The 22,951-nt window shown below is 45.0% G+C and overlaps 1 protein-coding gene across 1 annotated transcript in view; it reads right to left on the bottom strand.

The window, feature by feature from the left end:
• FBXW8 (F-box and WD repeat domain containing 8) overlaps positions 1 to 22,951 on the bottom strand; it is a 62,245-nt gene that overhangs the window by 29,252 nt on the left and 10,042 nt on the right. Inside the window, 4 exon segments of the mRNA XM_030959082.1 lie at positions 4,464 to 4,542; positions 4,545 to 4,623; positions 22,332 to 22,420; positions 22,667 to 22,831. Coding sequence (XP_030814942.1) covers positions 4,464 to 4,542; positions 4,545 to 4,623; positions 22,332 to 22,420; positions 22,667 to 22,831 — 412 coding nt within the window.

Consider the following 22,951-nt stretch of genomic DNA (forward strand, 5'->3'; position numbering starts at 1 on the left):
ATTCCAACTGAACTCTAACAGTAACTCCCCTAAATTATTTAGAATTATGAGCGAGCTGGAAAGTGATCATGGCTCATGAAAAGAAGTGCAAGAAGCTGCTGCTGCTGGTGTAATGCTGATATTCAATGTGACAATCACCGCACCAGCCTCGTTGATCACTCTGCCCCAGATTTAACAAAAAATTCAACTCCTAACCCATGTATTTCTGAATTGTGGCCTGATGAAAGGTTCATTTACTGCCATTGACTCCAGACTGGAAAGTACTTGGATAGAACACTGAGCAGGAGGTGCTGTGCCTCAGAGTGCAGAGCTGATCCTGACTGAACTCCGCATTTTGGGAGCATCACCAGCCCTGCACAGCTCTTGCTGTGTCAAAGGTGGGAGGCTGGAGGCTCCTCTCTCTCCACCAGCAGTGCTGGCAGCACAAAAGACATCCTGCAAAAGCAGCTGTTACATCTGTTTTCACACAGGTTTTTCTCTGCTATTACAGGCAACGCATTTGCTACAAAATTAAACAAACCCAAGTATCTTTTTTCCTTTAAAATCCCCTAATCCTCCGACAGGGCAAGGCAGCACAACCACAGAGCAAACAGTGTTAAATCTCATTTGTAAATATTATCCTGGCTGTGTCTGGCAGTGTCACAGAGCCTGTCTGAGCCCCTCCTGAGCTGGGCACAGCTGGCACTGCCCACCTGAGCTGCCTGTTTGGGGAGCTCAGGATGGGAGGGCTGGATGTGGGTGTGGAAGATCCCAGCTCGGATCCTAAAGACCCTTTGCATCAGTTCTTCCACATTAAAACCAGCATTTGCTGTCAGCTGGTGGCTGCTGCCAGCTTTGGAAGGGATGTAAAGCAATCTACGTGTGCATCATCTGAAAAAAAAAATATTTAAAACCCCAGAATTTTGTCTGTGCTGGAGCAGGGAATCCAAATGTGCTCATGGTTTACAAACTCATTCCCTTCAGCTTCTAAACACAACAGCCTGGGAAGGCCAGAAGGTGCTGAATTCACATCATCTCCATGGTGCTTGTCCTTTTTCAGAGCTGTGGTCTTGCCACCTTGATTTAAACAAAATAAACTCTATTTCACCTTTTGAAAACCCTTGGACTTGATGATCCTTGTGGGTCCCTTCCAACTCAGGCTATTCTGTGATTCTATGGCTCCATACAGGTGGGGTTTTTTTACTCCAAAGTGGGAACATGAATTTATTTCCTTGTAATTTTCAGCTATATCATATCTCTATGAAGTACAAGCAGTATAAGAAAAGCATGGGTGGAAATGAGCACCAGCCTGAAGTACCAAAACTTGTTGCTGTGAATTTTTGAGTTTGTCCCAAAACCACTACTAGTTGTGTGTTAGTAAACACTAATTTAACCTCAGTAGATACTTGAAGTTCATTAACCAACATTTTACATTTAATTTTCATTTCCAGCAGGTCCTGAGGGTACAAAGAGTGAGAGATCAGACCTCAGTGACAAGAGCCTTTCCCTCACAGTGCCATTACCACACCAGTTCCCACCAAATGTTGCCAGATTTTACCCCTAGCACCCCTCTTCCAGGGATTTCCACACAGCACCATCCCTGGACAGTCCCTCAGAGAAGGCACAGATCCTGTTTCATTCCCAGTGTGGGGAATGGGATAGGAAATCACACTCCACTCACCCAAACCAAGAGATCTGCACCCACAGCCACCAATGGGAATAAACATCCCAGCCCCTGCTCCTGCAGTTTGCTTCTGACATTTTTTTCCTTCACTGCAGCCAGTCTGGAATGCTCCTGCTCTCTTACAGCACATCCTGGCACTGAGGGACACCAAACCCATCACTCTGCAAAGAGGGTACAGAAGGGACAACACCCCCAGGCAGCTTTAGGGGCACCAGAAAGGACAAGAGCACCGAAATCCAAAAAGCAGCGCTGCCAAAATTCCCCTCCTGGAGGCTGCAGCAGGCAGGAGCACCTCTGATCCCTGCAGCACCCACCCTCCTGTGCTTCCTCTGCAGCTTGGGAAGGCCACCAGCTCCTCACCGTGGGCCTGAGGGGGTACAAGCAGGGCAGCAGGGCTGTGTTCCCCACTGTGCCTGCAGCAGGGTGGCCGTGGCATTTAAAGGACAGCAGGAAAAAGTTCTGTTCTCCTGTTGCTGCACATTGTTTGCCAGTCAAACCATGCAACTCCAGAGCGCAGGGGGGAGAGGGATGGCTGAAGCAGACTGCTGTTTCCCAAAAGCTGTGGCTCCCAGCCAAAGGCAGGCAAGCATGGAGCAGATGGAGTCCTGGCAAGGCCTCTCCTGTCCCTGCATTAGCAGCATCTGCTCATTACCCAGAACCCTCGCCTGCTTTATCTAATGCTCCAGGAAAAGCATTTTGATTTGATTCATTTCAGTTCGGTAACGTGCAACACAATTAGTGGTAAAATCAAACTGGAGCACTGCCAGTGCTGACAATAGGAAACAAGGCAGAAGAAATATGAGGCCAGTGGGTTGGAATTCAAAAATCACAACTGTGGCTCGAGTTGCCAAGTCCCGTTGCCCCAGGTGTACATCCAGTGCCCCCACTGAGCGCTGGCACGGGCACAGGGAACTTCATTTGCTCCTCATCCATTCCTCCCTCCTCTCCCTGTCCCTGCAGCCTGAGGCTGGCACCATCAGGAATCACAATCCCATTTTCCTCCAAGGCCACCATGGAGTGACAACCCACTTTGGCCAGGGCATCCCAGGAGGACATCCCTGTGTCCTTGGTGTGCCTGGGGAAGGAGCTGAGGAGCAGAGCAGGGCAGGCAGTGCCTGCCAGCCCTTCCCTGGGATGGGGAACCAGGGCCAGCACCACGGGAGCCCTGCGGGACCGGGAGCAGCCGATGGTGTTGGGGCCAGCCAGGGATTCGCCAGGGAAGTCTAGACTGCCTGACAGCACCACCTCCAACACGAGCAGATGGTTTCTCTGGGTTAGTCAAACTTACAAACAAAGAGGAAAGGGAGCTGGAAAAGTACAACAAAGAACAATCAAACACATTATCTTCAAAGCCGTCCGCTCCCTCCCCAAAATTTAAAATAACTCTCTCCAGCAAACTGTAAATATGTGCTTTCGGCTTGCAGTTAGTAAACATTGCTAAAATGGGTCTTTTTATTTCCCTATTCCCATAGAAACTAATCTATTCTGACCAAGGCTTCTCAAATCAGAGTAACTGCCATATCACAGAGCCTATTAAAATCTCTACCCAAAAGAATAAAAGACGCCGAGCTTTATGCAAACTAGTTCAGTCACAGCACTGACAGCAAGGGATATGACAGGCAAAAAACCCAGACAAATTATTAGATTAGTCAGTGGGAAACTAGAAAACAAACAAAAGACCCTCTGCTAGCTGTTGCTTGGAACACTGGAAAAAAAGCCAGCACTTAAACCTGTGTTATAATTTCCTATGACTCCAGTAAATAATATTAATAACATCAGATTTGCTGTTGTCAGAAAATGTTGCTTATTAACAATTTTTACCACAGAAAACCATCCTGGCATGATCCAAGCTAGAAAAACAGCTAAGGATGTTAAGAATCTTAAAACACATAAAGCATTTAATTTACTTCTAAAATAAAAGTATGGATTAGGGATTTTGTTTGGATTATCCACCTTCTGTTTTGTTGTCACCTGCAGACACACCAGGATCAAAGACAGTGTGTGTACAAAGCTCTCTAGACTTACAAATACTCTTTATTTATACCCAAGAGACATTTTAAGTATCAAATTTTACATTTTAAAGATGATGGGAGTGGGGTTCTGCCCGAGCCCCTCAGTTTAGGATCCCAGTTGGGCAGCACTGTCCAAACCTGACTTTTTTAATTGCTGTTCCCACATCCAGAAGATGTTGGTCTCTGGCTCTTGTTGTCCATTATAGAAACCCTCTAAGGATATTTAAAACAATGCACACAACCAGGATTTTATGAGGGTTTCACTAAATATTAGGTGAAAGCTTTCATTTCTTTAAATCCAAGTATATAACAACAACCCAGCACTGCAAACCAACACTTCAGTGCATCCACACACCACGCCAAGAGTGAGAGGGATGGGGATTAATCAGCCATCCAAGTTTACCACCATCCCCATAACAAAGCTCCACAGCACCCCAAGGGAGTTTTGGCCAGAGGAGAAGGCTGGTGGAAGAATATTTAATATTTTTATAGCAAAACAAGTTATTTGCTTAAGATAGCTTGGCTGGACTACAGCCTGGCACTCGAGCTTTGTGCAGCAGCTCCAGTAGGAATTAAAGCTCAGCTTTAATGGGTGCTATGTTCCAATGCCTCCTAATGCATTTAGGGTTATTGGCCAACTTTCTCACATAAAAGCAAGTGTGTGTGTGTGTGTGGATACACAGGATTACAGACACACAAAAAGCTGAGCACAGCTGCTTCATTTTTGTAAAGCTTTTTTTTTTTTTTTTGCTGTTGTTTTAATAGGGAGGAGAGTTGTGCTTGCTCACCGTCCTCGTGGGCAGCCACGGCCAGGGAGCTGTTGATCCTCACAAAGGAGACGTGTGGCAGGGCTCCAGCCCCTTCAGGGCCTGGCACTGCTGCGCCAGCACAGGGGCTCTGTAGTCCCAGGTGCGGGTGTCCCACAGCTTCACTTCCCCTGAGCTGTACCTGCAAAACAAGGGCAGCCATCACCCACCTGAGAAATAAATCAGAGAGAACTTTTACAACTTGATGGAAGGCTTAGGTAGAGAGGTAAGACTTGTTTTCTCTTCTTCTCTCTGTGCTTCTCCAGGAAAAATCCTGGGAGAGAAAATTATTATGTCTCTCTCTGTTCAGAGGATGTGAATGCCACAGCACAGTATGGATCTGTATGCAAACTGTGCACATAACCATAGTTATAAAGAATCTGAAGGATTGTGTTGTATAAATTTATCTGACTGTTCAGAGTCCATCCACAAACAGGAAAAATCCTGGGAGAGAAAATGATGTCTCTCTCTGTTCAGAGGATGTGAATGCCACAGCATAGTATGGATCTGTATGCAAACTGCATATAACCCCAGTTATATAGAACTGGAAGGATTGTGTTATATAAATTTATCTGACCATTCAGAGTCCATCCACAAACAACTTCAAAAACTAAATCATTTGACAAATCCAATTAAAACAAGAGGATAGATCATAGTTAGATGACTTGTTTAAAACACAGAGTTTTACACCTTAACTAAAAAACTTTACAAAATAATTGATTGTTGTAGTGACAATGTTAGTGATAGTGCCTTGCACACTTCACTGTGCACAGCAAACAATAAACAAAGCTATCAAAGAAGTTTTTTTCTGTTCGAGAGAGAGAGAAATGTGGGAAATGAATTTGTAGAGAATTCTCAAAGCCTGGCAGAAGGCCCACACAGTGTGCATCTGTATGCAAACCTTGAGATAAGAAATGCTGACTTAGGAATGCCATGGAATGGGACAGACATTGTTGGGAGAGAAATGGAGCTAGAAACAAGTTTCAAAGGATGGGCTCACAAGACTGGTTACTTTAGAGAAATAAAACTATGAAAGATGCATTGTGGTGGGACCCACAAGGTGTTATTTTAGATTATTGTCTTTAAGGCATTTACAGCACAGTGTGGCAAAATGCTGACAGGCCAAGAAACACTTATAGTGTACTGTAGTTAGGAAACAGTTGGCTTCTGATTGTGATGGTGTGAATTATAACATCTCTATTGCTTCACCCTTCTCATGAGACTGAAAATGCAATAAAAGTTTTTCAAACACCTCTCAGTTGCCCCATTTCTGGGTCAGAAACAGTCACAATCCAACACCAACAACCCCACAGCACCTGCAAGGAGGTGGCTGCAGCAGAAGGAGGAAGGAACAAGGATGGGTTCAAACAGCTCCCAGACTGATCCACCCCAGCCCCCTGGGCACAAAACCATCAGCTTTGCCCATTTCAGTCTCATTTATTGAACATGGCACCAAAGTCTACCAGGGCAGGCAGATAAATGAAATTGGAGCTACAAGGAATGGTGTGGCCAGCAGGAGCAGGGCAGTGGTTCTGGCCCTGTGCTCAGCACTGGTCAGGCTGCACCCTGAGTGCTGTGTCCAGTCCTGGGGCCTTCAGTTTGGGAAGGCCATTTAGGGGCTGGGGTGTGTCCAGAGAAGGGAAACAAGGCTGGTGAGGGGCTTGGAACACAAGGCCTGTGAGGAACTGTGAGTCCTGTGAGCTCCTGAGGGAGCTGGGGTTGTTTAGCATGGAAAAAGAAGGGTCAGGGGTGACTTTATCACTCTCTACAACCCCCTGACAGGAAGCTGTAGGCAGGGAGGGTTGGTCTCTTCTCCCAAGCAACAACTGACAGAATGAGAGGACGCAAGCTGAGCCAGAGGAAGTTTAGGTTAAACATCAGAAAAGAATTCTTCACTGAAAGAGAGACTGTGCCCAGGGAGGTGGTGTATCATTGTCACAGCTTTTAATGAAGGGATGGCAGCACAGCTGGCCTAAGAAGGATTTACTGCTCAGACAAACATCAGTCTCAGAGGCTGTGAGATTTCAGAGGAGCAAGCAATCAGCCATAGCTCAAAATGGTCACAAGTTCCTTGTTACAAGACAATATAGAACTTTCTAACCCAATGAATAGATGCCATAAGGTTTATTTTGCTTTTCTAACCTACCACCTTTACTTCTACTGCACTGAGGGTATTTTTGTCCAATAGGCTTCTGTCTCACAGGCACACAGATGCTTCTATCATAACTTCTAAACTCTCAGCTTATTCCATACAACCCCACCCCTACATTATAAACCCTTCACCACCTTATCAATGCAGTTTCTCACTTACTTAAGGCATATTCTTATAACTATAGAAACATAAGTTTATGATTTTTCCACTTAATGTCCGTGTGTTGTATTTTTACATCAATCCAACCTTTTTCTAAGGCTGCAGATCAAACCCTTTAGCATCTGTGGAAGTTTCTGTTTTTGCAGTTCCCACAGTGGTGGAGTCACTGTCCCTGGATGTGGCACTCAGTGCCATGGTTCAGCTGATGAGGAGCTGCTGCGTCACAGGTTGGACTTGATGTTCTCAAAGGACTTTTCCAACCCAGTTCATTCTGAGCCACAACAACTGAGCCACCACAATCAGTATCCACTTTACAAAGGGAGAGCCAGGCTCAAGAGGTAAAAGGAAATCAGGAACAAGCCTAAATTACCTCGTGGCAAAACTTCAAACTGGTTCTTTTCAGTCTTTCAAGACTTCTGGTTGTGTTAAACCAGAGCATTTATCTATGACCATACCAGCACCCACCCAACCTGCTGCTCTTTATAGGAAGAAATTTCTTTTTATAGAAGAAATTTCTTGATGTGTCATCAACAGATCAATTTACCTACATCTCTGAAGACTAATTGATACAACTAAGTGTTGTCTTTAGAATTAAGGTTCCTTTTTTTCAGCAGGCTCACTAAAATATCACAAAACCTGTAATTCAACATCAGCTTGTCAATGAGGAAATAAAGAAACAGAACTAAACTTTTCAGATAATATTGAATATATGTGAATGGCAGGTTGTTACACAGCAAACAACGGATAAACTGCTCTGGGCCATCTACGACCACACAAAAGATTATTAAAGAAAAAAATCACAAAAAAAGCAGAGAGGCTTCTACAACTGGTCAAAGACCACAGTTCTATACTTATTTAAGGCCAGTTTTGACAAAACTGTGATAATTAACACTGTCAGATGTCTTCCTCTGGCACAGCTGACACTTGGATTCTTTTGGAAAACGAAAGGTGCTTCCTGCTCTGTCACCTGTGTTGTTACATCCTGATTTTTGGGGGAAAAGTATAATGGAAGAGTGATTCTTACCAGCCTCAGAGGTCTGGTGGTTGGGAATCTGGCTGTGCTTATGAGGAAAAAAGCAGTTAATTACAAGAAAAAGAAAGAAAGGAAGGTTTAGGAGATGTGGGAGTTGCACTCAGGTTTCCCAGTTCTCTGGGCAGTGCCATGCCCGGGGCTCCTGGTACTGGGAGCAGATCCCTCCCCACCTCCTGGTGAAACGGCTCCAATTTACAGGAGGAATTAAAGTGCCCAGGGGGGTGGTGAAATCTGTCAGGCAGAGAGAGATGCACATTAATTGATCAGGAAGAGAGGGAAGCCTGTCCTTGTCACCTGCCTCCTCTGCTGTGCCTTACAGAGAGCACCCAGGGAAATGGGAACAGGGTGGGACACTTCTCCCTTTCCCTCCCTCTGCAAACGAGACCCAAACCCCTCTGAATCCTGCTTTCATTCCCAATTTACAGCAGCACAATCTAACAAGAACAGGCCAAGAAAGAAGCTTCCCCACAGCAAAATGTTTCACGTTGGATTGGACACAGAGCACAGATCAGATCGCAACAAATCTCCTCAGTTTGCAAAACTGGAAAAGGCTCATTTTGCTTCAAAATCTGGATATAAACCACAACAGGACAGGTGATTGCAGGCCCCTTCAGTAAGAGGCACTCAATGTTTTGGAAGCATTTTAATTTTGAACTGATTTTTGTTTCCTTACGTTAGGGTTGGTTGGGGTCGTGTTTTTGAGCTTCTCCTCACTGCCAAGAGCAGCAGATTCCTCCCAAGAGAAGCTAAAATTCTCTTGTCACTGAAAAGTGAGTTCCAGGGGAGACATAAAACACTGGTAGACTGGACAGAACTCAGTGACAGAATATTTGTTTCCATCTCTAAATAAACAAGGAAGAACAGCATCTCCTCCTGGTGTAGCTCTCACACAGTCCAGGCTGGAGATGTAAAAACAAAGACTGAGAGGAGGAGAAAATGGCACAAGAAGAGGAGAGAGTCAGGGCTGGATAATTCTCAAGGCACACTGCATCTGGTTTCCCTACACAGCCTGGAACACAAGGGATCCACCAAAAATAACAATGCATTGACTGTAAACCTGGAATTGAAGAAACAACATCACAGCACTACAGTAAATCCTTAAACTAATTTCATCTCAGAATTCAACCAAGTCAAAATTTAGTTTGAAGTGTTCTTTTTTCAAGAAGAACCACCTGAATCACCTCTGAGCCAAGCTCAAACTGGAGCAGCACCACCAAAGACTTCTGGCCATTGGTTTGAAATCAATTTGATGATGAAATAAATTCTGATGTGTTTGTGCTGGGACCTGTTTGGCAGGGTCTGCACCAGCCCACCCTGCAGCCTCCTCCTCCTTCCCTCCTCCACTCCCTGGTGGATCAGTTCATGCTGGAGAGCTCCCACTCCTGTCCATGGAGCCACACTGCTCTCTCAGCCCTTGCCAGGACCTGCAGACACCACAATTTGTTCCCAGAGAGTTCTGACACTGCCCAACAATCCCTGAGAGCATCCTGTGCTCCTCCAGTGACACAGACCAAGGAGACTCCAGGAGAACCCTGCAAGAGCCACCAAAGCTCACCCAGGGATGTCCAGAAATCCCAGCAGTGCCAGCACAGGAGAAGTTCCTCAGGAAGGTTCCCAAGGTTCTCCTGTATCCCTCCTCCCCCATTTCTCACCATTCCCATCCTTCCCAGGGCAGTCCCACAGAGCAGAGCTGAAGGATTGGGAGAGATATTCCACAAGACTGGTGGGATCTTGAGTGGAGCTGCAGGTCTGGGCAGGGAAGCAGCCTGGGGAAATGGGAGATAGAAACCAGCTCCTCCACTGCCCATTTCCAGTGTGCACTGGGCCTGCACCAGGACTGAACTGGAAAAATTTCAGACACAGATGAATCCAATTCAGAAACAAACAAACAAAAAAAAAATTTAATGCTGTTGTAAAGAGCACCACACTTTCAATTTGTAACCACAACAAAAGGCTTTTAAACTATTAAAGCACTGCCTTGCTGTAAAAAAAAAAATAAAAAGGCTGCTTTATTGCAGATAATTGGCAAATCTGCCCTATCAACAGAGCTGGCTGGAGAGAGGAACACACTGCACTATTTCTAGATAATTTCAAGATTTCTATTCATTTCCCACCACAACTTTTACATTTTGCCCTGTAAATTTCATTTGGATCACTGAATGAAATAACCCCAGATACAAGTCCTGCCCAAGAACAAGCCCAGCACTCCAAACCCATTCAGTTACTGAATTTTCTACCAAGATGGCAAAGAAATGCCCACTTAGCTTCCTGCTGGAGTGAAAAAAAAAAACCAAAACCAACTCAAAACTACCTTCCTGTTTAACACAGCAATGATCCCATCCTGTTTGCTCTGACACCAGGAGCATTCAGCTGCTGCTGCTTTCCCCTGATGGGTGCCATGAGCTGATGAGAGCAGTGCAGGTAAATCCTCCAACACCTGACACCACTGAGCACACCCACCAACCCAACCCCAAACCCTAAAACAACCCATATTACAGACCACACCTGCTTCATTTCACTTAGAAATGCTGTCCAAAGTCTTGCTCTCCTGAGCACAACAGGGAGCAACAAGAAGCCTGTTGTTCACAAGGCCAATTTCCCCCCTCTCCTGACACCCCTTCCCTGATTCCTTCCACCACACCACATCTGGCTCCCAGCTCTCTCTACTCACACATTTTTCCTTCTCTGATGTTCAACAGAGCCTCTCCACACAAATAACTCAGCTTCTTTGATGGACTCACATTCCACTTTGCCCTTGTTCTTTGGAATATTTCAGTATAGACACATGAGAAGCAGCAGCAGAGAAGAGACAAGCTGTATTTTTCTAAATATACTTCTCCTCAACAAGCCCATTCTGTAATTCTGGCCAGATATGGATCTAGCTGTAAAAATTAGACTGGATGTTCAGGAAAGATGCATCAAAACCTTGCTGAAATGGAGCAACAATAGGTGGAATGCATACGGCATAGAAAAACTGGGAGAAATTAAATTAATATACAATAAAAATACCCACTCACTAACCAAAAGCATTGTGACTACTTTTTAGTGGCAGTAATGAGATGGACATTTTGCTTGTGCTCTCCCACATGAGTGAAAGCAGAAGGAGCTGGGGTTAAAAGCTGCTGCTGCCCCACGATGAATGTCTGGGAAGCAGGTGGTGGAGTGCAGAGCACATGTGGGAGGGAAGCAGAGCTGGAGGCTGGCACAGCTCTAATGAAGTGGTGCTGAAGAGGCAGACGATTTCATAAGGAGAAAAACATCAGGAAACTGGTCAAAACACAGAATCTCATCTGAAAAAGCTCCACTGTGCTGGATAGCAATAGCCAGAACAAATTTGGGGAAGAGGAGGAGGGGGAGGCTGATCCCTCTCCAGAGCCCCAGATGTCTTTATGGTTGCCTAATGACAATTATACTCAACCAATTAAGACACTGCTATCACAGTTGCATTGTTAGTAAGGCTTTGGCCCTGAGTGTTGATGGCTGTCTAATTAGTGTTTGTGCAAAGTACAACTGCAACTAATATATAAACTGACAAATACACAAAAGAAAAACTGTTAACAGGAACATTTTCCAAACATTTGAGACTCCGCTCATTCAGTCCATGGCAGCAGCAAAGACAAACTGCTTTCCTTCATGGCTGGGGTACTGCTGGCACTGCAGATTTTCACTTCAAACCACAGGGTCAACAGGGCCCTTGCTGGGTTTCTGTTCAGACAGGATGCTGGTGCCACTCACTTTTGGTGCTGCCTCGAGCACACTCCTCCAGGGCAAGGCTTGCTGCACCAAATCGGGCTGGTCACCAAAGGCTTCTGATAAAACCCACCAGAAACCAGTTTACATTTTCCATATTTTCTCTAAAGAATCTGTAGCAAAGAAAAGGAAGGAGAAAGAACCCCCTTTGTTTCACAGTCAGGTCTGATTTCCAGAAGGCAAAGTCTGTTCGGTTTCCAGATACCTGCGGTGATCAACAAACCAAAAAAAAAAAAAAAACCCAACAACTTTGTTTCAGGCAGTCAGTGACCATCTGTTAATACTCAAAAGATCTTATTATGAAGTCCTTACAATGTCAGTGCATTTTATTGAAGTCAGTAGGAATTTTGCTGCAGTAACAGTCTCTGTTTAAATGGATGCCTGTTGATAAGCAAGTAAAATAATGAGTATTTTGCATTGTCTTGCTCCAACAAGCACCTCAGAGTTTTCATCCTTATTCCACCAAAAGCAACTCTCCAGTCCTTCCTGTGTTTAATTAAGGTATCAGCCAGTGCCCCCCTCAGCAGGCTCAAAGAATAAGGCCCAATTAAAAATGCAAACTCAAGCCCAAACACGTTCAAATTGGTTCAGATTGACCCTGAGCTCCATGTTCTCTCCCAGGCTCAAGTGAGACAGTGACATTTCAATGTCCAGTTTCAAAACAGCTCCTCATCAGAACCATGGCATGTTGGGAGGTATCAATCACAGTGAAAAACCAGAATTCAAGGGATTCTAGCACCTTCTTTGTATCCCTCTGAAGTGAGGGATGAGTGATGGACAGCTCAGAAACGTCTACCACAGTGTGAGGAGCTTCAAAGACTGGAAAAGGTAAAAGTTCCCCATTCTCCCTGCATTCTCATTCCCAGGTACTTGGAGGCATTGATTTTGCCAACTCTAACCAACAGGTAGCTTGGCTGAAGGATTCCTTAAGGAAAAGATTCAGGAAAAACTAATAGCAGCAGAAAAGAGCTATGGCAGAAAGGAATATAAATAGAACACAATGGCCAAAAATAAAACACAAATGGAACATGGAAGAGAAAATTTTCTATTACATAGCAGAAAGCTACACCATAAAACACAAGGAGAAACAGATGGGGGTAAACCAAAACCAGAGTCTGAAACAATCCTAATGCTGGTAGAAGAATGCAGAGTAGAAAATTAATCTCCCTGATTTCATCCAAATGTACTGTTGAGTCGCCTGATATATGAGTGCAGCCATGAAAAATGTGACTAATGTGTCCCAAAATGGATCTGGAAGCACTTTCAGATTTAGCATGTAGGAAATCCATTCTGAGCATCCTCATGATCAGTTCCCAAACTCTTCTGCTGGGAACCCAACTTTCCAATTTACCAACCCACGCCCATCTGTGGACCCCTCACAAATATGGAGCTGCAGAGAGCTTCTACCTTCCTTTTTAGGGCTTTATTTAGGAAATTATCCCTCAAGAAAGTGGGTTAAGCTGCTGGAGTGTGTAGTTCTGCAGCTTAGCACTGTGATCTGTAACAAAATTAACATTTCACCATCCTCACTGCTTCTGCCTCACCTTCTATATTAAGTGCATGCAAATGTCATACCAAGGGAACAGAAACAAGCCAAAGGGTTGTACTGTAAGGAAAACATTTTAATGAACATTTATAAAAGCAGCAATTAGAAAAAACCACACTGTTTCTAATAATTTGATTTTTAAGGCAAAAAAATCTCCCGTCCCCTAGCTCAAGGTTCCAGTGGCTTGCATCAGCCCAGGCCCATTAATTAAAGCAGCTGCTCTACCAAGGAAACACATTACTGTGGGTTCAGGAGAAAAAAAAATTATCTTTTCCATAATAATTCAGGAGGCATTGTGATGCAATTTGGGAAGGCTCTGCTCCATCAGCCCTATCATGTCACAAAGGACAAAGCACAGATAAAACAGTGGCTCCAGTTGCAGACAGAGGTGAGAAAACACCACTGGAGGATGCTGGAAATTGATCTGTTTGCTCTGGAAGGAACACAAACTGCAACAGGCTGCAAGCAGCAGAGAGGAGGGGCAGCACCTCCAGAGCTCCAGGCACTGATGGTGACAGCCCAAAGAGTAAAAATGAAATCTTCAAGAAGTTTAGTAGAAAGAAGGATGGGTTTGTCTGGCCTTAGTAAAAAAAAAACAGGATTTACAAGCTCAAAATTACTGCCTGTGCCTGAGAACACTGAAGGCATCACTGAGCACATCCCTGCAGCAGCAAAACCCAGAGGCAAACCAAGAGCTCCAGACAGGCTGCAAAAGCAGCTTCTACAGAGTCAGATCAGGCTTCATAAATGAAAAAACACCCAAACCAAAAAACTCTCTTTCTGTTTAACATAGCAATGATCCCATCCTGCTTGCTCTGACACCAGGAGCATTCAGCTGCTTTCCCCTATGGGTGCCATGAGCTGATGAGTGCAGCGCAGGTAAATCCTCCCACACCTGACACCACTGAGCACACCCAACAACCCAAGCCCACCCTGGGTTTCACCCGAAAGGTTTTTTTGCAGGAGCTGGCAGAAAAGGCAGCCTGGCTGTCACTAACACCACCTTACCTAAGCCCCTGCTCATGTGTCACCTGAGCCCTCTGAACTCATGATGTCATTCCCCTGCTCAGGTGAAAAGAGGAGCCCTGACACTGCTCCTCAACAATGATGAGAGTGAGTGAAGAGAGCACAAAAGGTCTGGGGAAGGTTGAAGAAAAAAGCAATCATTTTCACCTTCTGCTTTGTTTGACATCTTGGCTTGCAGTCACTGGGAGGGGAGGGAGAAACTCTGAAAGTTGTGGCATCGTGGAAGTGAAATTTAGGCAATTAATCAAGGCAGGGGTTTATTCAGGCTGTTGGAAGTCTTCGGTTTGTTAACTTTGATTCATTTTCATTACTAATTAATATTTTGGTTTCCTCAGGTCTGCACACTGAATTAAGATGCAAGAGCTAATAATAAATACCTTGAGAATAACCCACAAGCCCTATAGCAAAAAAATCCAAATTAGATGAGAGTTGACATGAAGTTTTTAAAAGTGCAGGAAAGCTTTTTCAAGCCTTTCGGGCTAGTTTCACACATCATTATGAACTAAAGAGAGTGGCAAGCCCAGCTTCTAAAAAGTCATTTGCAGGTCACCTTTGAGCAGGAGCAAAGTGGAGTGCAAGGTGATGGAAGAGAACAAAGGAACTCACCATAAAGGAGCAGCTACTTGTGTGGAGATGTTGCTCAAAATGAGTTAAACTGAAAGGCCCAAATTGTTTGTGAGTGCTCCCAGAATGAAGACAACTGTATAAAATCATGTCAGCATGAGAAATAAATGTCCAGATTCCCCTAACAAACCACACAGGATATTAAGGAAGCTCTTCCTTGGCTTCTCATTGCCTTTACCAAGCATCACTTGGGGAAACATCACCTGTGCCAGGTGTGCCCCACCCTGAAAAGGGAGGAATGTGAATCTGTTGGTTTATCAAGGCAATCAGCACATGAATCTCACCAGTCCTAACTCCTCAAATCTCAAGGAAAGCTGGCAGTACTTAGGGGGGAAGGAGGAAAACATCTGAAATTAAAATTTCAAGAGAAGCCAGGGCTGATTTCCCAGTCTGTAAGAGGTGCAGGGACTCCTCACAGCATCTGCTAAATCAGTTTGTGGCCAAGCTCTTCACTAGCAGGCCACCACTCAGTCATGGAAAACTGAAGAAAAAAGAAAGAAAGAAGATGATACTTGATAGTTCTGGGTCTTGGGAAGGGTTCTCTGACTCTGGTCTCACTCTTTTATTTTCAGAGCCATCAGCAGCAGCAGTGAAGCCACAGTGCTTTTTCTGCAAGCATTAAAAAATTAACACATCCCCCTCAAAGCCTGCCTGGGGTGGTTTTAGGGGTGAGCTGTGAGGTGAGATGGGCACCAGCAGCACAAGGCAAGCTCACCCCAGGGCTCAAGAACAGCCACAGGTGAGTATTTCAGAGCCAGTCAGGAGCAACAGGCTCAGGACATGCCATGGACATGTCACACCACGGGATCCTCTGGAATGGCAAGGTCAAACAAGGACCACATGCATGTTGTGAGATCACATTGTCCAGGAGGACACAACCTCTGAGAAAAAGGTAGCAAAAGAAAAAAATGTGGCAAAAAAAGAAGCAATTTTAGTGTCTGAACGAGCGTTTGCTTAAAAAAAGCCCCATATAAATCCAGATTTTAGTAAGAGAAAGTGAAGCAATGAAGGGATTCTGCACAGCAAATGACAGCATTAGGCACAGGGAGCCTCATCACCAGCAGGAATTTCGAAAAGCCAAGCAAGCAGCTATATAATTGCTTTAAGTAAGCTCTGACTTAGGGCTGAAACTCCATTTGAATGGGGGATGAGGGGGAGAACATCATCCCCTTAGAGAAGATCCTTCGAGACTGTAACTGTAGAAAGGCTGGCAAATCCAGCATTGATTGGGAGTGAGGTAACCACAAACACCGCTGGCTCAAATGAAAAGGGAGTCAGGGGCTGACCCAGAAAACAAGCCTGCTAACCACCGGGATGAAATTTTAATGACAAACACAAGAAGCTCTGCGTGCAGGCCAGATTGAATTATCTGATGTCAGGCAGCACAAAGGGGAGCTGCTCGCTGCCACCTCGGCTCCCAGCTCAGGTTGCACTCAATCAATCCCTGAAATTCTGCCATCTCCTGGCCTCAGCCTGGCCAGCAGCGCGGGGACAAGGGAGAGTGCATGGAATAGGAGCATTTCTCTGGGTATTTCTGTGCCTTTGCTTCCTTCACAGATTAATAAAGAGCTGCTCCTGAACCAGCTCAAACTGTGCGTCTGTAAATCACAGCTGCTGGTTTAAGTCACTCTGCCCACAACCTGTATAAATTCCCTTTCAGAAAGGTTAAAAAGCTCTACAGCAACCAAAATAAAAACGATTCCACTTTGCAGCAGAGTTTGAAGTAGGACAGCGAAGATGACAAGATCACACCACAGGTTCAAATCAATCAGTGACTCCAGGCTTGCTCCGAGATTCTCAAACACACCAACCCCAGCATTCCTGCTCTCTCCAACCAGAATTCCTCTCAGACAAACTAGAACTTCATCTGGCTGCTGCCAGAAAAACAGTTAAAGATGTCTCTATAAATACATCAGCAACAAAAGGATTGCTAAGGAGAATCTCCATCATTATTGGATCAGGGAGAAACAGTGACAAAAGATGAGGAAAAGGCTGAGAGAATTAAGGCCTTGTCCTCAGGGTACCCAGGCTGGAAAACAGGGGCAGGGAGCAGAAAGAAGGCCCATGATCCAAGGGGAAATGGTTGGCATCCTGCTGCAGCCCTTGGGACCCACCCCAGGCTGCTGAGGGAGGGGGGCTGAGCTCACCCCAACACTTCCCACCCTTCCCAGCAGGGAGGAGGCCATGGGCCCTGCTTTCCCAGGGGGCTGAGCTCAGCAATCAGTGAGGGAATCCAGGGAAATGCTGCCTGTTATGAGTAGAAAAGTTGCCCATTTTTATAAAAGGTTGCAGAGTTCACAGGTTGGGCTAGTTGCTGCCAGGGTGGAGTTCTGTTTGTTGTTGCCGTTTTAGTTAACTACTGTGACCATGGCACAGGGGTCTTAGGATGAGGGAAGAGACGAGGATCTGACTCCATGTTTCAGAAGGCTGATTTATTATTTTATTATATATATTATATTAAAACTATACTAAAAGAATAGAAGAAAGGATTTCATCAGAAGGCTAGCTAAGAATAGAAAAAAAAGGAATGATAACAAAGGCTTGTGGCTCAGACTCTCTGTCCGAGACAGCTCACTTTGATTGGCTATTAATTAGAAACAACCAACATGGGCCAATCACAGATGCACCTGTTGCATTCCACAGCAGCAGATAACCATTGTTTCCATTTTGTTCCTGAGGCCTCTCAGCTTCTCAGGAGGAAAAATCCTAAGGAAAGGATTTTTCATAAAAGATGTCTGTGACAAAGTACCTGTTGTTGATGGTTGGTGAATCCCCTTTTGTCAGTGGCACCCTGCTGCTTCCTGGAGGATGACACCCGGATAGTGAAGAGGGGACATCGGAGCTGGCATGCAAATGAAGAAGCCCCTCACCAAACCTAGCCAAAAACCCCTAAAAACAACAAGCCAACACGGAATTGACAGATCAAAGTGATGTCTAGACGTGAGGAACAGAATCCAGTGTCTGCTAAGACCCTTTTTACCCCTCACCCTATTAGGTCGGCTGGACAAAGGAGCCTCGAATGCGAAACTGAAAAACTGGGAATCTCCTGGTGCTCTCCTGAGGATGGAAGCCCCAGCTCTGGCCACAGACCAGTGGACAAAGCCACACTCTTCCTCCTCCTCTGTGCCACTCCTGGGAGCAGCGGCGGCGTGAGCGCGACCGGTCGGTTTTTCCCACCTGAGCTGATTTTTAATAAAGGCATTAAAAAGGAGAAAGATCTCCTGCCCTATTTATTTCACAGCCCTGTCAGCCTGACCTCAGTGCCAGACAAAGTCCTGGCACAGAACATCAGCAGGGCCAAGTGCTGGGTCCTACCCTGGGCCACCACCACCCCAGGGAATGCTGGAGGCTGCACAAGGTGGACAAAGCCCTGTGGGTGCTGGTGGCAGCAGCTGGGCACCAACCAGCCCAGGTGTGCCCAGGTGTGCAAGAGGGCCAAGGGCACCTGGGCTGTCCCAGGGCAAAGCACTGGGCACTCCTGGGCACCTCCAATCCTCTGCCCAGTTCTGGGCCCCTCAGGACAAAAAGCACCTGGAGGGGCTGGAGGTGTCCAGGGAAGGGGCTGGAGCACCACGAGTGGTTGAGGGAATTATGATCAAAAAATCTGCTAAAAACTGAGCAGCCCTGAGCAGAAATAGAAAATATTGGGAATAGAAAATATTCTGGATAGAAAATCATTGGGAAATGTCCCACAATTCTGGATTAGCAGCACCAGACCTTGCAAACTCACACATTCAGACACACAGGTTCCTCTGTAATCACTGATTATTCCCATGCAAAGCTGAGCACACAAGTGTTTGTGAAACAGGAGAGAGAATCATTAAATGTAACAGATAATTGATATTTATACTGAGAGGAGAATTGACTTTGTAAACCTCAGCTATTAAATTACTTCTTCAGCACTGAAAGAACACAACAGTTTGCTATTGATCACCAGATTCATTACACTTTCATGACAAATTTGAAAGCACAATGCCATTAAGTTCAATTTTATAAGCTGGGAGAGACAGGGGAGGGTTATGGTTGGATTTAAAAAATAAAAACACAGCAAACAACAAAACCCCAACAAATTCCTCAATATCCTAAATACTCACCAAATGCACATAAAGTATTTCTCTGCACAATTTGCTGATGCCCTCTGAAGTTTTAGTTATAACTTGAAGTCTCCCTTGTTTGATATTGACCATTTACCAATTTAAGAGACAAAGCAGAGTGAAGGACAAGTGGTAAACAGCAAAGGACATAACATAATTTTTGTGTTCTAATACTCTAAACTCTTCATTTACTAATCAGGTAAATTCAAACAGCTGAATTCTAATTTCCTCATGTTGTTTTATCAGACACATGCTCACAGCTTCATAAAGAGATAATTCATTTTTCAAAGAAATTACTGGAAAGTCATTTAAGTGAACATTATTTTTCCTAAAGGATACACACATCCAAATTTCCCTCAGTGGTCTCTTACTTGCTCACCTGTTTTCAGGAATCTGAATTATTTAATTGTATCACACCCCTGATGTAAATTCACCAAGAGAATCAGGAGATACTGGAGGAGCTGGAGAACCAACATGAAAAGAGTGTGTGCAACTGTCAGAACCCAACTTCTCTAATACACCAAGCCAAAATATGGACTATTGGATTTAATATGCAGGATTCATAACCTTTGTTTATTAATACTTCAGATTAATGTCATTTAATCTGCATAACTATCTACTGCACATTTGGATATAAACACAAAGGAGAAAAGTGAAGGAAAAGGAGAGCTGGAGGTTTTGGCAGCAGCATGGAGACAACTGGGTTTGCTGTCTGATAGTTTAGAGTCCTGCTCTCAGCTGCCCAAGAGCATTCAAAAGGATTTCCATGAATTAGAGTTTTCCAGGCATCTTCCTTATAACCAGTCTGTGAATTCTGAAGTATTTTAGAAGCAGTTTTCTCAGTCCCACACCATTAACATGAAGTGCTACCATTAAACATTGAACTCTGGCATGTCAAGGACAATGTAATAATTTTATTTATATCATAATTTTTATTTACTCACGTCATTTCTGGAGGGTTACTAATTACTGAACCTGTGAAATTCAAACAGAACACAGGAAAGCCTCATACTTCCTGGGAGAATCACTGTAACCTCTTCTAAAAATTTGTGAGACTCTTAAAATTGTATTTAAGAGTATAAACCACACGAATAGATAACATTAAACCAAGGTCCAGCAAACTTCTGTATTAGGAAAAGAGAAGTTTGAGTTTATCTATTCTGAGTGGGTTATTTTCCTCCAAGGTTGTCTTTTAAGTAAGAATGGAGAAAAGTAACAGTCCTAAAGTTACTTTTGTGCTGTGACAAGATACCTTTGTGATTAAGAGATTTTTATGAAAAAAAAACATTTAAAAGGGGGATTTTTTCAGTAGATGTGTAAAATGTTTAATACATTCTGGGTGCTTCCACAGCAAAACAATGGATGGAGTTCATCAGAAAGCACCTGAGTTTTTACAGGGACTACTTGTACATGAGATAACTTTTGAACAGTTCCATAAAAATTTGAACTGCTGAGGTAAATTGTAGATAAACATCCTCATCAGTCACTAAAGGACAGCCTGTCTCAGGAACTGCAGGTGAATCCATTCTTAACAGAATTAAGGTTAATTAATTAAGCAACAAACAGGTGTTGCTTTTGAATTTATTAAAGGAAGCACCTGAGATTTCAGATGGTGAAGGTGGAGTGAGCCCTACACAGCCTGGTAAAGATGGAGTGGGCATTACACAGCCTGGTAGAGGTGGAGGGAGTATTACACAGCCTGGTAAGGATGGAGCAAGCTTTATACACTCTGTTAAAGGTGGAATGAGTATTACACAGCCTGGTAAAGGTAGAGTGGGAATTACACACACTATTAAAGAAGGAGTGGGCATTATACACTCTGGTAAACGTGGAGTGAACATTACACACCACAAAAGATGGAGTGGGAATTACTCTGGTAACGATGGAGTAGGCACTACACACTGTTGCAGGTGCAATGGACATTGCACATTCTGTAACACATGGAGTGAACATTACACACTATAAAAGGTGGAGTGGGCATTACACACTCTATAGAGGATGGAGTGGGGATTACACACCCTATAGAAGATAGAGTGGACATTACACACCCTATAGAAGGTGGAGTGGGGATTGCAGACCTTATAGAGGATGGAGTGGACATTACACACTCTACAGAGGATGGAGTGGACATTACACACTATATGGAAGGTGCAGTGGGCATTACACACTCTATAGAGGATGGAGTGGACATTACACACCCTATAGAAGGTGGAGTGGACATTACACACTATATGGAAGGTGCAGTGGGCATTACACACTCTATAGAGGATGGAGTGGACATTACACACCCTATAGAAGGTGGAGTGGACATTACACACTATATGGAAGGTGCAGTGGGCATTACACACCCTATAGAAGGTGGAGTGGACATTACACACTATATGGAAGGTGCAGTGGGCATTACACACCCTATAGAAGGTGGAGTGGACATTACACACTATATGGAAGGTGCAGTGGGCATTACACACCCTATAGAAGGTGGAGTGGACATTACACACTCTATAGAAGGTGGAGTGGACATTACACACCCTATAGAAGGTGGAGTGGACATTACACACCCTATAGAAGGTGGAGTGGACATTACACACTCTATAGAAGGTGGAGTGGACATTACACACCCTATAGAAGGTGGAGTGGACATTACACACCCTATAGAAGGTGGAGTGGACATTACACACTCTACAGAGGATGGAGTGGACATTACACACTCTATAGAGGATGGAGTGGACATTACACACTCTACAGAAGGTGGAGTGGACATTACACACTCTACAGAAGGTGGAGTGGGCATTACACACTCTATGGAAGGTGCAGTGGGCATTACACACCCTATAGAAGGTGGAGTGGACATTACACACTCTATAGAAGGTGGAGTGGACATTACACACCCTATAGAAGGTGGAGTGGACATTACACACCCTATAGAAGGTGGAGTGGACATTACACACTCTATAGAAGGTGGAGTGGACATTACACACCCTATAGAAGGTGGAGTGGACATTACACACCCTACAGAAGGTGGAGTGGACATTACACACTCTACAGAGGATGGAGTGGACATTACACACTCTATAGAGGATGGAGTGGACATTACACACTCTACAGAAGGTGGAGTGGACATTACACACTCTACAGAAGGTGGAGTGGGCATTACACACTCTATGGAAGGTGCAGTGGGCAGTGCACACTCTATGGAAGGTGCAGTGGGCAGTGGAGACCCTGCTGCAGCAGCAGTGGGCAGTGCACACGCTATGGAACCTGCAGTGGGCAGTGCAGACCCTGGTGCAGCTGCAGCGGGCACTGCATACTCTATGGAAGCTGCAGTGGGCAGGGCACACGCTATGGAAGGTGCAGTGGGCAGTGCCAGCCCCGTGCAGCCACAGCGGGCAGTGCCAGCCCCGTGCAGCCACAGAGGGCAGTGCCAGCCCCGTGCAGCCACAGCGGGCAGTGCCAGCCCCGTGCTCACCCTGCCATGACCACGCCGTCGCAGCAGTGGACGTCGCACAGGACGCGGCCGGGCTCGTAGTGCAGCTGGCTCACGGCACCCACGCGGTTCTGCAGAGAGACACAGCCTTGGTGTTCCCACTCCTTCAGCCCCCAAAACCTGCTGCTGGCAAACTCCCAGCTTTGCTACAGCTGCTGAGAGAACACACATCTACCCCAAAACCCCCCTCCCAGCAGCTTTCAACTGGGAAAGAGGAGCTGCAAAACACAACACAAACTGTCCTCTCCAATTGCTCTAAGCAGGTTCCCATTTTTCCCCATTCCAATTTTTCCCCAATTCCTTAATTTCCCTCTCACCTTCCAGTTGGTTTTCAGCATGTGCTCTCTGGCTCTGCAGTTTTTGAGGGCGAGTTTCCAGCAGGAATGGTCAGAGATGCTCGTGTCCAACAGGTATCCCTCCTCCTGGCACAGCCGGTACCACAGCACTTCGTCTTCTGCAAGGATTTTCCATGTCCTGCTGACCTAGAAATCAATGTTGATATATGGATCTCTCATAAATGGATAAGGAAAATGAGATTTTATATTTCAGATACTATTTAATATTTCATATTAAGATATAAATTAATACAGGCCTGTATTAAG

The sequence above is a fragment of the Camarhynchus parvulus genome, chromosome 15, assembly GCF_901933205.1.
Source record: "Camarhynchus parvulus chromosome 15, STF_HiC, whole genome shotgun sequence".
NCBI lineage: Eukaryota > Metazoa > Chordata > Aves > Passeriformes > Thraupidae > Camarhynchus > Camarhynchus parvulus.